We start from the raw sequence: 14,068 nt of genomic DNA, 5'->3' as shown, positions 1-14,068 counted from the left end.
GTGTCATTATGACACCATCAGCCTTTCAAGTGCTAGAGACCTAGCCATTGTCATGGACTTTTGATTTGACATTCCACATTTAGTCATAACACACTCCCCCCCCCCCCCCCCACCAGATGTGGACGAGTGTGTCCCCAACCCCTGTGGCCACGGGGGCACTTGCCAGGACCAGGTCAACGGCTTCAAGTGCACCTGTCCCTTCCAGTGGAGCGGCAAGACCTGCCTCATCGGTCAGTCAGTCCTCTATCCCATAACACCCTGCACCTCCTCTATCATACAGTCGTCACTATTTGGCCAAGTTGCAAAGTCTGACTTTGCATCTTGGCCATCTTGCTTGAACCCTATCATATAACCACTGAGCTCTCATTCATCCTCTATATTCCCCCCCTCCCTTAACTACTCCTCTATCCCACAAATTCCGGCACCTCCTCTATCATACAACCACCAGGTTTGCTGTCCTTTTTGTTTTACCTCCTATATCCCACAATCCCCATGCAACTCCTCTACCTATATCTCCTCTATCACAGAAACAATTGTACTCTTATATCCTACAAACCTCTACCTTCTATCTCACAACAACAACCTAGTCCTTCTCTATCCCACTATCACCTATATATCCTACTACCATAGAGAGAGTATTGATCTCTATCCCACTACCACCTATATATCCTACTACCATAGAGAGAGTATTGATCTCTATGCCCACTACCACCTATATATCCTACTACCATAGAGAGAGTATTGATCTCTATCCCACTACCACCTATATATCCTACTACCATAGAGAGAGTATTGATCTCTATGCCCACTACGGAGTTGGTAGATTATATACTTTATTTGGCCCACTGATACAGGATCAAATATCTCTTCTCTCACTAATGGTTGAAGTTAGTTTCCTAGATCTGTGGTTGAGGGCAACTTCTAACCACCTTGCTACAATTAGAGGATTTCCTTAGGACACAGATCTAGGACCAGCTTACACTCTCCAAATCGGAACCTTAACCATTAGGGGGGGAAATCTCCAAACTGACATTAGTTAAGCTTCTAAGTGCAAATTCATCATACCACCCTTGTCTTTTGGTGGCGCTCTAGTGTGAAGATTTAGAGACGGCGTGCCAGGATGGGGAAAGTTCCTTCGGCATTCCATTCCATGGCTGCTTTTGGGATTCCTCTGGGGGCAGAGATAATGTGGGGTTTCCTAAGCCGGGGGATCATCTTTTGAGGAATGACCGTGTGTTTTTAAAGTGCTTAGAATGAGGAGTGAGAGGATGGGTGTCTTTACTGCTGCCTTGATCCACAATCCTTCACCCCACCTGGCACATTTTGTGTTTGTCCCCAATTGCCTTTCACCATGGGGACCGGCTCTGATGCGGTTTGAATGCAGACCAGAAAAGACCATAGAAATATAATTCCTAGAATAGGCATCCCCAAGTCAATGGGTGGGTGACGGGGGAAACGATTCTATTCCTATGGCTGCCGACACTTCGCAGTTGCATGCCGAATGCCCTGTAAGAGGAATGAAGGAATTAAATGTTTTGTGGGTTTCAGACGCCAATGAGTGCGAAGGCGACCCCTGCCTGAATGCCAACTCCTGCCGGAACCTGATTGGAGGGTACTTCTGCGAGTGCCTCCCTGGTTGGATGGGCCAGAACTGCGACACCAGTGAGTTTATTTATTTATTTTTTTTCTCTCTCTCTCTCAATGAAAAGGCCTGTCGCTTGTTCTAATGCAGAGGTGGGCAAGTCTGGTTCCAGGGAGCAGCAGGGGAAACAGGCTTTTGTTCCAGCCCAGCACTAACATGGGTAATTAAACTAATCATGGTTGGCAATTGAAAGCCTGATTAGTTGAAGTGTGTTCGTGCCGGGGTAGAACAAAAGCCTGCTCACCCTGCCATTCAATCTCCAGAGTCTAAAGTTGCACACCCCTGTTCTAAAATGAAGCAATGTTACGTCAAGTGCCAGTAGCAACTTTAAACAACTGTTCTAGGGCCAGTTTTGGAAGTGAGTTTGTGACTGACGGTTAGGACTGAGGCTGGCTCAGTGTTATTTTGTTTTTTGGTCCTGGACTAATAGTTCTGGAGTGGTCTGTCTGAAATTGGACGCCAGAAAAAAAACAAATACTAATAATAAATAATAATAATAATGCACGTTTTTATCTCGAGTCATTGTCTGCTTGCACAGCCGGTAACGTCCAAATAACATGGGCGCTCAAACAATCGCGTGAAGCCCCAGCGCACAGAGGCCCCGCATGAATCGCACCCTTTTTTTTTTTTTACCACCTATTCTCAAACAAGGCTTATCTTGAGGAAAGCTTGTGGGAAATCTTGACGAGAGCCTTATCAAGGCCTCTCCTCGGTGGAGCTCAAATTGTATACGTTTATTCATTTTTATTTGATTGTTACAAATTGTTTCCGCAGATATTAATGACTGCCGGGACCAGTGTCAAAATGGGGGAACCTGCAAGGTAGGTTTATTGGGTTTCTCCCAAAAGGCATCCTATTCCCTATATAGTGCACTACTTTTGACCAGAACCCTATCATGAGGAATAGGGTGCCATTTGGGACAATGTGTTCTTATTTTTCTGGAATGTACCGGTCCTGGTCGATTGACATATTCCGGATACTTCCTGGCATATTGGAGTTGTTTTTGGCTGCTTTCTCTCCCCTTCCCCTCTTTCTCTCCCCTTCCCCTCTTTCTCCCCCTTTTTTCCCTTTATGGCAGGTTTAAAAAATGGCAAACTGCTGAGACATGCTTTCAGAACACAGACATGAGTTGCTCGGGCAATGCTAACAAAGAGTGGGGCAGAAAGACATGAATGCTTGTGGAGGAGGGCAGAATGGGAGGGAGGGAATAGGCGGAAAGGTCTTCATGACTACAATAGATCAGATTACCATAAACATTGTCGTCCCCTGCCAGGAAAAGGAAATGTCTTAATTATTTTCCAACCCTTTCACAATGGCTTGTTTTCCTTACCGTTCTGTACCTCACACTCACTTTTTTTTCCTTCTCCTTTCTCTGTTTTCTTCCCCTCCCTAGGACATGGTGAACGGGTACCGCTGTGTTTGTCCGTCGGGCTTCGGCGGTGAGCACTGCGAGAAGGATGTAAATGAGTGTGCCAGTGGCCCGTGCCTGAACGGCGGCCGTTGCAAGGACGACGTCAACGGCTTCCAGTGCCTGTGCCTGCCCGGTTTCTCTGGCAACTTCTGTCAGGTGAGCAGAGATTGGCACCACACCCCCTCACTGTGCCCAGAAGCCTACCCAGATTTGGTTCAAGTCACCTCAAACCATAACACTGATCCAGGAGCAGATATTGCTGCATCCTGGTAATGGTTTATGGTTAGGATTGGAGGTAGCATAAGCTGATCCTAGATCTGTGGTTAGGGCCAACTTATCTTGAATAAATCCAGAGTAAGTTGCAGTCACCTCAAACCACTGATCCACAGTCAGATACTGTATTTCCCCATACCTTTTAATGGTTAAGGTTAGGATTGGAGATCCTAGGTTGGTGGTTAGGGCCAACTTTCCTTGACTACCTCCCCCTCTCCTGCATGAATCTTCTCACCATGATCTGTTTTCATTGATATCCTCTTCAATATTATATTTTTTTTTGTGCCACCTTTCCATCCACCCCACTGTAATCGCACCTGTGTTTCTCTCTGCAATCGTTTCTCTTTGCAACTCAAAACCGGAGCTTTGTCGCGCTTGTTAACACTTGTGAACCTTCCGTCTGGGCTAAGTCTGTCTTCTCTTTTCCCGCCTCCTCCAACTCCCCCACCGCTAAGCGTTTGTTTATGGGTCTTTAGCAGGTTTCTGTGGTGAAGTCTACAATGGGTTATTATGGGAAAGGTCAAATGGCACGTCTTACTTTACATGGCTTGTGTCTAAACCATTCTCTGTTTTTGTTCTTGCCTTCTCAGCTGGATATCGACTACTGCATGCCGAGCCCATGTCAAAACGGGGCCCAGTGTTTCAACCTGGCTACCGACTACTTCTGCAAATGTCCCGAAGACTATGAGGGCAAGAACTGTTCCCATTTGAAGGACCACTGTCGTACCACACCCTGCAAAGGTTCCTATTTGCTTTTTTGGATCAGCCTTGTGCAGTTTTTACATTGCTGTAAAAGTCTGTTGTTTTTCAGTGGCTAATACTAATGAAGGCTAACCCAAACAAATTTAGGTCACTCATCTCCCTTTGCTTTTTTTTTACTGTAAATCTGAGAGGGGGGGCTTTTTAACCTGCAGAGCCTGTAATCTAATCCGCTAACTTGAGGCCATTGTGCTGGTTGTGTGTCACACCAGTGTGTGAAGACCTAAGGTGAGCAAGCCGGCACGGCACAAACCCGTTCTCCGCCGGTCCCCCAGGGCCTCGTTACCATGGAAAGAGTTAAGATTTGGTTTCATGTTTTCGAGCTGCTACTGCTGCCAGACTACGTTTTTTTGACAGGACACTCCCTTTTAAGAACCCCTCCCCCCCGCCCATTTCTCCTTCTGACAAAATGCCTCTGCTTCTTAAATTTTTCCTCTCCTCCCTTCTAGACTGTGTTTGTCTCAAACGCCCCAGAAAAATCTGGCAAACTGAAGTGCTCTGTGTGTGTTCTTCCTGCTAAAAACACAATAGACCCCCCCTTCATTTTCTCTCTCTCTGTGTGTGTGTGTGCGCACATTTTTTTGAGTAATTACGACGGTCTGATAAGGGTTTATACGCTTGTATTTAGTTGGACTACTTTTATCTAAACACACACCACAGATTGAAGAAGTTAGGAGGACTTTGGCATGTGTTGAATATTTATTTATTAGAAGCTTTAGCACCCAAAGCTCTGTGCAATACATATCAACATATATGCACACTGTCCTGACCTCACCCTCTCTCCCTCAGTGATTGACAGCTGCACGGTTGCCGTGGCATCCAACAGCACCCCTGGGGGCATGCGTCTGATTTCGTCCAATGTGTGCGGGCCCCACGGGCGCTGCCGGAGCCAGGCTGGGGGCCAGTTCAGCTGCGAGTGCCAGGAGGGCTTCACTGGGACATACTGCCATGAGAGTAAGTGACTCCCACAGTTCCAATGGGAGAAAAACGGTGGATGAATGGCTGACTGGAGGATGGCTAGATGTGTGAATTAAGGGATCAATGTCGGGGTGTGATGGAGGCATGGATAGAAGAGAAAATGTGGCAGAATTATGAGGTGGATAGGGCAGAGCATGGATGGAGAATGGTATTGCAGGGGTGGTAGAGGACAGGATGGGCCCTTCTTGAAGCGGATCTTCTTTAAAAACCCTGCTTCGTTCCGACCACAAGTACACCACAAGAATCTCCCTCCCCGTTATAACGATTGTTCCTGGCGCTTGACAAGATCTCTCTCTCTCGCTCTCTCGCTCTCTCGCGCTCTGGTGGTGACCCCCCCCCCCCCCCCGACGATAATTATTAGCTCCCTGTTTGATGGATGGCCATTTTAGCTGCCAGCTCCCTAGCCCAGAGAGGTCAGGCGGGCTGGCCCTGAAAGTCACTGGGTTATCAGCTCTAATGGAGGACTGGAGGCCCCAGGCGAGGCCTATTCTGTCTCTCAGACACAGTCCTTGATTAATGACCCTGTCCAGCCTTCGCTAGCCTGTCAAGGGGTGGGGAAGTTGTTAAATGAGTGGGGGTTCCATGCCTCCCCACCCCTAACTCTCATTTTCTTAAGCCAGGAAGTCTGCCTGTTCTTGCCTGGCCTTGTCTCTCCCACGCACTCACACACCCAACACCAAGCTCTCTGTTGTGGTTTTGGGTGACAGAAGAGGGAGTTTTGGGAATGAGGGTTTTTGGTGGGAGGTTACTTGACCGGAGACGACGGCTAAAATAAATGGAGCACTAGGGAAACGGCAAGGCCTCCGTTGGATGTGTAATGTGGAAACAATGTGAATCGTTCATGTGTTCTAAGAAACTGTATTAAAAAAACGGCAATGCTAAATAAGTCCTTGAAGGGATTTCATGGTGCACGCCTTGATGGCGTGGCTTGATTATTGTGCATATTCTTCAGTCTTTTGCTCATGTTTCCCCCCCTTTCTTTCACACGCTCTCAGATATAAATGACTGTGAAAGCGGCCCGTGTCAGAACGGGGGAACGTGTATTGACAAAGTCAGCCTGTACCAGTGCATCTGTGCCGAGGGTTGGGAGGGACCCAACTGCGACAACAGTAAGTTTAATTTTCCTCTCGCCGCACTGTTATGTAGTCGTATTTGTTTATATGGATTTCACTTTCTTTGACCCACCGGTGGATAATACATTGTTATTGAAGTTTTATATACAAGTTGCCTACAATCACCCCACAACGTGGTACAAGTGTTCGTAAAAGCTCACGGTTCTTTTTGTTTGTATTATTACAAAGGTATTCATACAGTGGTACACAAGTCTATACATGTGCTTATGCATTACATGCAGGTGGAAGAGTGCATTGACTTCATCTGTCTTGCTTCTTAATATTGAAGACTTGTTTATCCGCATTATAACGTCTGGTAGGCTAAACATAACACTTCCATATTGCATTCCTAATGCATAGGCAACACACAAAGTGCTACCAAATAATCCCGCTTGTTTCAAGCCTTCAAGTGACTGGGGATATATGGATGATCATTAGGCCCATGTTGTAACTTTTCTGTTTAAAAAAAAAAAAAAAAGGATTAGGTGTTGGGGGTGGCAATGAGCGATGTCAGCTGTCGGCGCAGCTACATTTTAGAGAAAATTGTAGAGGCATTTTAGAATTTAAGCCAATTTTCTGCAATTCTACACATTTCTCCATGGAGCTGAGATTCTTTTTTTTGCAGTTTTAAAGCTAATTTCTTGGAATTATAACATTTTTGCCATACAGTTGAGAGAAAATGTTTGTTTTAAAGCTAGTTTCCTGCAATTCTATGCATTTTTGCCATGGATCATGCTCTTTTGCTCAAACATAATAACAAAATAAATACTGCTGAGTTAATTCCCAAAATAATGTTTTATTCTCCCTGACTGTCTAGCTTTTATTTTGGTGATTTGAGAACTAACAAAAATAACGTTATGAAAAAATATATATAGGTCCATTTATCTTTTATACATACTTGAAAACCAGATGTTGTCATTGAATTTTACACTTAGTGTTTTTCCATTCTGAAAATTTGACTTATGCGACCTGAAAAAAAACAGCGTTTAGGCAGCCCGGCAAGGATTAAAATGGCAGAAAAATCTCGGCATGTTTTTCTTTCTCCGTGAAAGCCGAACAGGCAGTTTTTTTTTAGTTTTGGCATTTCATGTTTGTCTCTGTCTTGTCTCCTCAGACATTGACGACTGCAACACCAACCCCTGTCGTAACCGCGGCACGTGCCGGGACCTGGTGAATGACTTCTACTGTGAGTGTAAGAACGGATGGAAGGGCAAGACATGTCACTCAAGTAAGCCCTCCTTTACTACAGTATCGCGCACTTTTTTTTAAAATTTTATTTTTCCGCCCTGGGACGGCCGTATGTTGTGATGTAAGCATGTGTGCATGCTTGTACGTGTTCGAAAGGGTGTGTTTGTGCATAAATTAAACCTGTATGTGTTAGGGCCTAATGGTTTCCTGACATTGACTATGAACAGTTGCTAACATGTAGTCTTTTTTGCTTCCAGGGGAGAGCCAGTGTGACGAGGCGACATGCAACAATGGCGGAACGTGCTACGATGAAGGGGACACCTTCAAATGCATGTGTGCCGCCGGATGGGATGGTTCCACCTGTAATATAGGTATGTAGCATAGCCAGCAGTGCTAAATTATTGCAGCTAGCTCTGTAGCATTTTCCAGCTAGCTAGCATGTTGGCTAAAGGTTGTGTTTGCTTCTCCAGCTAAGAACAGCAGCTGTCTGCCTAGCCCTTGTGAGAACGGAGGCACCTGTGTGGTCAGTGGAGACTCTTTCACCTGTGTCTGCAAAGAGGGCTGGGAGGGCCTGACCTGCAACCAAAGTGAGTGATCCCAGAGTGTGTCCTCCCTTGTCCCAGTGACTGGGGTAGATAATACATCTTTAGTAGAGAATTGTAGTTTTTTTTTGCACTATTAGTTGTTCATAACAACTTGATAGTGTAATATTCAGTTGCACTACATTTTAATCTGCCATAGTAGATGAGTACAGTCTGGCCTTTGTCCACTATGTAAAGAATGTATCTAGCTAAATCTTAACAATAGGAAACGTTTTATGTACTTTTTTTTATTTCTTAGATTAATGGTATGTGGCCTCAGCTAGCCACACACTCATCTTGAGTTAATATTCAAACGGTCGAGCGATTTATAATTTTTCGATACTGATTATTGGAGGACTAAAAAAAGACTGTTGGTTAATCGTGCAAATTTTTTTATTTTATATATATTTATTTATATTTATTTAACTGCTAATAAAGGGAACACTAAAATAACACATCCTAGATCTGAATGAATGAAATATTCTTATTAAATCATTTTTTCTTTACATAGTTGAATGTGCTGACGACAAAATCACACAAATGATCAATGGAAATCAAATTTATCAACCCATGGAGGTCTGGATTTGGAGTCACACTCAAAATTAAAGTGGAAAACCACACTACAGGCTGATCCAACTTTGATGTAATGTCCTTTAAACAAGTCAAAATGAGGCTCAGTAGTGTGTGTGTGTGGCCTCCACGTGCCTGTATGACCTCCCTACAATGCCTGGGCATGCTCCTGATGAGGTGGCGGATGGTCTCCTGAGGGATCTCCTCCCAGACCTGGACTAAAGCATCCGCCAACTCCTGGACAGTCTGTGGTGCATAAGTCAGCGAGACATGCTGTCCCAGATGTGCTCAATTGGATTCAGGTCTGGGGAACGGGCGGGCCAGTCCATAGCATCAATGCCTTCCTCTTGCAGGAACTGCTGACACACTCCAGCCACATGAGGTCTAGCATTGTCTTGCATTAGTAGGAACCCAGGGCCAACCGCACCAGCATATGGTCTCACAAGGGGTCTGAGGATCTCATCTCGGTACCTAATGGCAGTCAGGCTACCTCTGGCGAGCACATGGAGGGCTGTGCGGCCCCCCAAAGAAATGTCACCCCACACCATGACTGACCCACCGCCAAACCGGTCATGCTGGAGGATGTTGCAGGCAGCAGAATGTTCTCCACGGCGTCTCCAGACTGTCACGTCTGTCACATGTGCTCAGTGTGAACCTGCTTTCATCTGTGAAGAACACAGGGCGCCAGTGGCAAATTTGCCAATCTTGGTGTTCTCTGACAAATGCCAAACTGTAAGCACAACCCCCACCTGTGGACGTTGGGCCCTCATACCACCCTCATGGAGTCTGTTTCTGACCGTTTGAGCAGACACATGCACATTTGTGTCCTGCTGGAGGTCATTTTGCAGGGATCTTGGCAGTGTTCCTCCTGCTCCTCCTTGCACAAAGGCGGGGGTAGCGGTCCTGCTGCTGGGTTGTTGCCCTCCTACGGCCTCCTCCACGTCTCCTGATGTACTGGCCTGTCTCCTGGTAGTGCCTCCATGCTCTGGACACTACGCTGACAGACACAGCAACCCTTCTTGCCACAGCTCGCATTGATGTGCCATCCTGGATGAGCTGCACTACCTGAGCCACTTGTGCGGGTTGTAGACTCCGTCTCATGCTACCACTAGAGTGAAAGCACCGCCAGCATTCAAAAGTGACCAAAACATCAGCCAGGAAGCATAGGAACTGAGAAGTGGTCTGTGGTTATCACCTGCAGAACCACTCCTTTATTGGGGGTGTCTTGCTAATTGCCTATAATTTCCACCTGTTGTCTATTCCATTTGCACAACAGCATGTGACATTTATTGTCAATCAGTGTTGCTTTCTAAGTGGACAGTTTGATTTTCACAGAAGTGTGATTTACTTGGAGTTACATTGTGTTGTTTAAGTGTTCCCTTTATTTTTTTGAGCAGTTTATATATTTGTAATAATGACAATTACAACTGCAACAATATTGAATGAACAATGAACACTTATTTGAATTTAATATAATACATAAATAATGAAACATGTTCAATTTGGTTTAAATAATGCAAAAACAGTGTTGGAGAAGAAAGTAAAAGTGCAATATGTACCATGTAAAAAAAAGCCAACATTTTAAGGTCCTTGCTCAGAACATGAGAACATATGAAAGCTGGTGGTTCCTTTTAACACGAGTCTTCATTATTCCCAGTTGAGAAGTTTTAGGTTGTACTTATTATATGACAATTTCTCTCTATACCATTTGTACCTTATACCTTTGACTATTGGATGTTCTTATAGGCACTTTAGTATTGTCAGCCTTATCTCGGGAGTTGTTGATAGGCTTGAAGTCATAAACAGTTCTGTGTCTCAAGCATTGCTAAGAGCTGCTGGTGTAACGGATGTGAAATAGCTAGCTAGTTAGCGGTGGTGCGCGCTAAATAGCGTTTCAATCGGTGAAATCACTTGCTCTGAGACCTTGAAGTGTGGTTCCCATTGCTCTGCAAGGGCCGCGGCTTTTGTGGAGTGATGGGTAACGATGCTTCGTGGGTGACTGTTGTCGATGTGTGAAGAGGGTCCCTGGTTCGCGCCCGGGTATGGGCGAGGGGACCGTCTAAAGTTATACTGTTACACTGGCAAACACAGTAAAGCGCTGTTTGAATTAATGCTTACAAGCCTGCTGCTGCCTGCCACCGCTCAGACTACTCTATCAAATCATAGACTTAATTATAATATAAAAAACACACAAATACGAGCCTTTGGTCATTTAATATGGTCAAACCCGGAAATTCTAATTTCGAAAACAAAATCTTTATTCTTTCAGTGAAATACGGAACCGTTCCATATTTAATCGAATGCGTGGTACCCTAAGTCTAAATATTGCTGTTACATTGCACAACCTTCAATGTTATAATTATGTAAAATTCTGGCAAATTAATGACGGTCGTTACACAGTTCGCAACGAGCCAGCAAGCCCAAACTCCTGCATATACCCTGACTCTGCTTGCACTGAACGCAAGAGAAGTGACACAATTTCCCTAGTTAATATTGCCTGCTAACATTAAATTCTTAGCTACATATACAGGTAAAAACCTAATATACTTGTGTATTGATTTTAAGAAAGGCATTGATGTTTATGGTTAGGTACATTAGTGCAACAATTGTGCTTTTTCTGCGAAAGCACTTTCGTTACATCATCACCTGTTTGGGAAAGTTGAAGTAGGCTGTGATTCGATGATTTAACAGGCACCGCAAAACAAGTTAGTTAACCTAGTAATATCATCCATGTGTAGTTAAGTGGTGATTATGTGAAGCTTGATTGCTTTTTTTTCTAAGGTAAGTTTAAAGCTAGCGAGCAACTTACCTTGCAGCCACAAGGTCCTTTTGATGCTGTACTTCTGTAACAGGTGGTCAGCCTGCCACCCATTCTCCTCGTGGATTGCAATGTAATCGTCCAAAAAGGCAGATTACCGATTTTGTTATATGAACTTGAAATCGTCCCTAATTAATTGGCCCGATTTTAATCAGTCAACCTCTACTGTGTCTAACACAATTTTCTTATATTTCTCATTTTACAGATTCCAACGACTGCAATCCCCACCCTTGGTAAGTCAATCCCAAGCCAAGTTAGACCCAGTAAACATATCTGCCCTCAGGAATGTCCTGTTGCTGATAACACACATACACTCGTCGTCAACAAAGAGCCACAAACAACTCACGTAACCCTGTTTGCTCAAGCCTTCACAATCAGACATTGTACCTTGATCCACTTCCTCTTCGACCCAATGGCATTTTTAAGAATAATATAAATGTATCTGTTAAACTGTTTTTATGGTGAAATCATTTAATGCAGAGGGAATTCTTGAGTGATGCTTATTTAGATACTTCCTAAAACATGGAATTACATTTCCAACCCGTTTAGTAAATTCTTATTGGTTAAGAGCTATGACCCCCTGACCTCTCTCTATCCTTTTCCCTGCAGCTATAACAGTGGAACCTGTGTGGACGGAGATAACTGGTACCGGTGTGAGTGTGCCGCAGGATTCGCAGGACCAGACTGCAGGATTAGTGAGTGTTAACCATTTGCGTTCCTCTCCCCCCACCCCACTTACTATTCTTAAGCTGTGACAAACGTCAGTTAAGTCGGGGCTGAATCAGGTTTGTCTTTTGGATTTGGTGGTGCTTGTAGGACAACACAATGGAGGATGAGTCTTATGCGATGGCTTGAAAAGTTCACGCTGCGGTTAACCCTTTGATCCAGTTAAGGAGAGCTCAGATGGAGAAGTTGATCACCTGCACTCATTCCCAATGATAACTTGACCACCCAGAGTTAGTCCAACTGTTAACTAGGAATGAAACTAGGGTAGAGTTTGAAAGTATTTGATCTTCAAATGGTATTTTTTGTTACGATGTTATACTACTTTGTAATTAGCACAGTTTGGTCTGTGGCTCTGGGAAAAATATCAGTCTAAGGAAAATGGTTCCAAGACGTATCGTGTTTCATTTGGAAGTCTGACTTGTAGTCACTGTCTGTTAGTCAGTAGGCTAGATGGACTGATGCATATAGATTGATGAAGTGACAGAAATGGAGTAGTACCCTAACAGTTGCCAATCTGGTCCCCTCAGACATCAACGAGTGCCAGTCGTCGCCTTGTGCGTTCGGCTCCACCTGCGTAGATGAGATCAACGGCTACCGCTGCCTGTGTCCACCAGGGAGGGCCGGCCCCAGATGCCAAGAAGGTAAGGCCTATACCCCTCCATGTGTTCCTTTGGCGGCTCATACTGGCTTCAATAAATACATTTTCCATCATGAGCAGCAGTGTAATTATCCCTGTTGGATTTTGCCATGACAATGGACTGTAATTTTAGTTGGAAACTTTTAGTCTGAATTTTTGTTCCTTGTGCTGTAGCTCTTTAGGTGGTGTTTACCGAATCAGATTAACAATGTATAAGTGTACGGTACAATATCTTTATTAACATCACAAGAACCTAAGTCTTAACAAGAGTCACTGTTGGCGTAAACAGTCAACCTGAATAAAACACAGTACATCTAGGATTTTGGGCCTCTATAGCAAATGTTAAGGTTCAATCTTGACGAGACTAAAATCGCCACCTCCTGCTTTGCAGTTGCTGGGAGACCCTGTGTTGTCAGTGGTCTGGTGGCCGTGGACGGGACCAAATGGGACGACGATTGCAACACCTGCCAGTGCCACAATGGGAAGGTCACCTGTACAATGGTACGAAACCACAGGTTTTACGACAAGCTGGCTTTTTTTGTTTTGTTTGTACTGTATTCAATCCCCATAGGGATGTGAGCTAGCTATGCATTGAATGACCACAAATTATCACCACCACTGACCACATTCCTGTCCCCCTCCAGATCTGGTGCGGTCCCAAATCCTGCCGGGTCCACAGTAAAAGCCACAGCGGTGGCGAGTGCCCGGTCGGTCAGATGTGTGTGCCCGTCCGGGACGAGTGCTGTTTTGTCAAGCCATGCCCCAGCCAGGGCGAGTGCTGGTCGGCCTCCCACAGTCCCAAGCCCCACGCAAAGTGCCACCCCGAGAGCAACTGTGCCAATGTCACCTTCACCTTCAACAAGGACACCATGCCACAGGTGAGTTGGTGCAAGCCACATCATAAAAACCATTTGTTCAAACTTAAACTAGGAAGTCAATTTAACCAATGGCAAAACCATTGTCACATCCAGTTTGGCAGCATTTCATATTCCTTTGTAAGACTAGGAGCAGTTTGCAGTTTTTGATTAACTGTGATGCCGATACTTTAATACTTGTGAACTTATACATTTAACCTTTTGACCTCTGTGTGTGTGGCAGGGCTTGACTGTTGAGAACATCTGCAGCGAGCTAAGGAGTCTGTATGTGGTGAGGAACCTCTCGTCAGAGTACTCGGTGTCCATGACATGCGAGCCATCGGCCACAGCCAACAACGAGATCCATGTAGCCATCGTAAGTACCGCTTGGCAAAAATGTAGCCCTCAATTCCATGATTGTCAAGAATAAGCAAATTACCATTTTGAAACATACATTAGTCATTTAGCAAACAGCTTATCCTAAGAATAACTACATTCGCATAAGGATTCATTTGTCCT

General features: G+C 44.8%; 1 protein-coding gene across 6 annotated transcripts in view; it reads left to right on the top strand.

Moving 5' to 3' along the window:
* LOC110486059 (protein jagged-1b) overlaps nt 1-14,068 on the top strand; it is a 44,048-nt gene that overhangs the window by 26,514 nt on the left and 3,466 nt on the right. For all 6 annotated transcript variants that reach the window (XM_090196062.1, XM_090196060.1, XM_090196061.1 and 3 more), the window contains exons 9-24: nt 117-230; nt 1,549-1,662; nt 2,417-2,463; nt 3,036-3,209; nt 3,917-4,067; nt 4,875-5,039; nt 6,059-6,172; nt 7,290-7,403; nt 7,621-7,734; nt 7,834-7,950; nt 11,538-11,565; nt 11,942-12,027; nt 12,586-12,699; nt 13,087-13,196; nt 13,340-13,573; nt 13,794-13,925. In XM_090196062.1, the coding sequence (XP_090052188.1) occupies nt 117-230; nt 1,549-1,662; nt 2,417-2,463; nt 3,036-3,209; nt 3,917-4,067; nt 4,875-5,039; nt 6,059-6,172; nt 7,290-7,403; nt 7,621-7,734; nt 7,834-7,950; nt 11,538-11,565; nt 11,942-12,027; nt 12,586-12,699; nt 13,087-13,196; nt 13,340-13,573; nt 13,794-13,925 (1,928 nt within the window). The remainder of the gene's footprint in view (nt 1-116; nt 231-1,548; nt 1,663-2,416; nt 2,464-3,035; nt 3,210-3,916; nt 4,068-4,874; nt 5,040-6,058; nt 6,173-7,289; nt 7,404-7,620; nt 7,735-7,833; nt 7,951-11,537; nt 11,566-11,941; nt 12,028-12,585; nt 12,700-13,086; nt 13,197-13,339; nt 13,574-13,793; nt 13,926-14,068) is intronic.

The sequence above is a fragment of the Oncorhynchus mykiss genome, chromosome 13 (assembly GCF_057628025.1).
Source record: "Oncorhynchus mykiss isolate SJ-2025 chromosome 13, ASM5762802v1, whole genome shotgun sequence".
NCBI classification, from domain to species: domain Eukaryota; kingdom Metazoa; phylum Chordata; class Actinopteri; order Salmoniformes; family Salmonidae; genus Oncorhynchus; species Oncorhynchus mykiss.
Note: the sequence above shows the minus strand (reverse complement) of the source record. Positions and strands in the feature narration are given on the sequence as shown.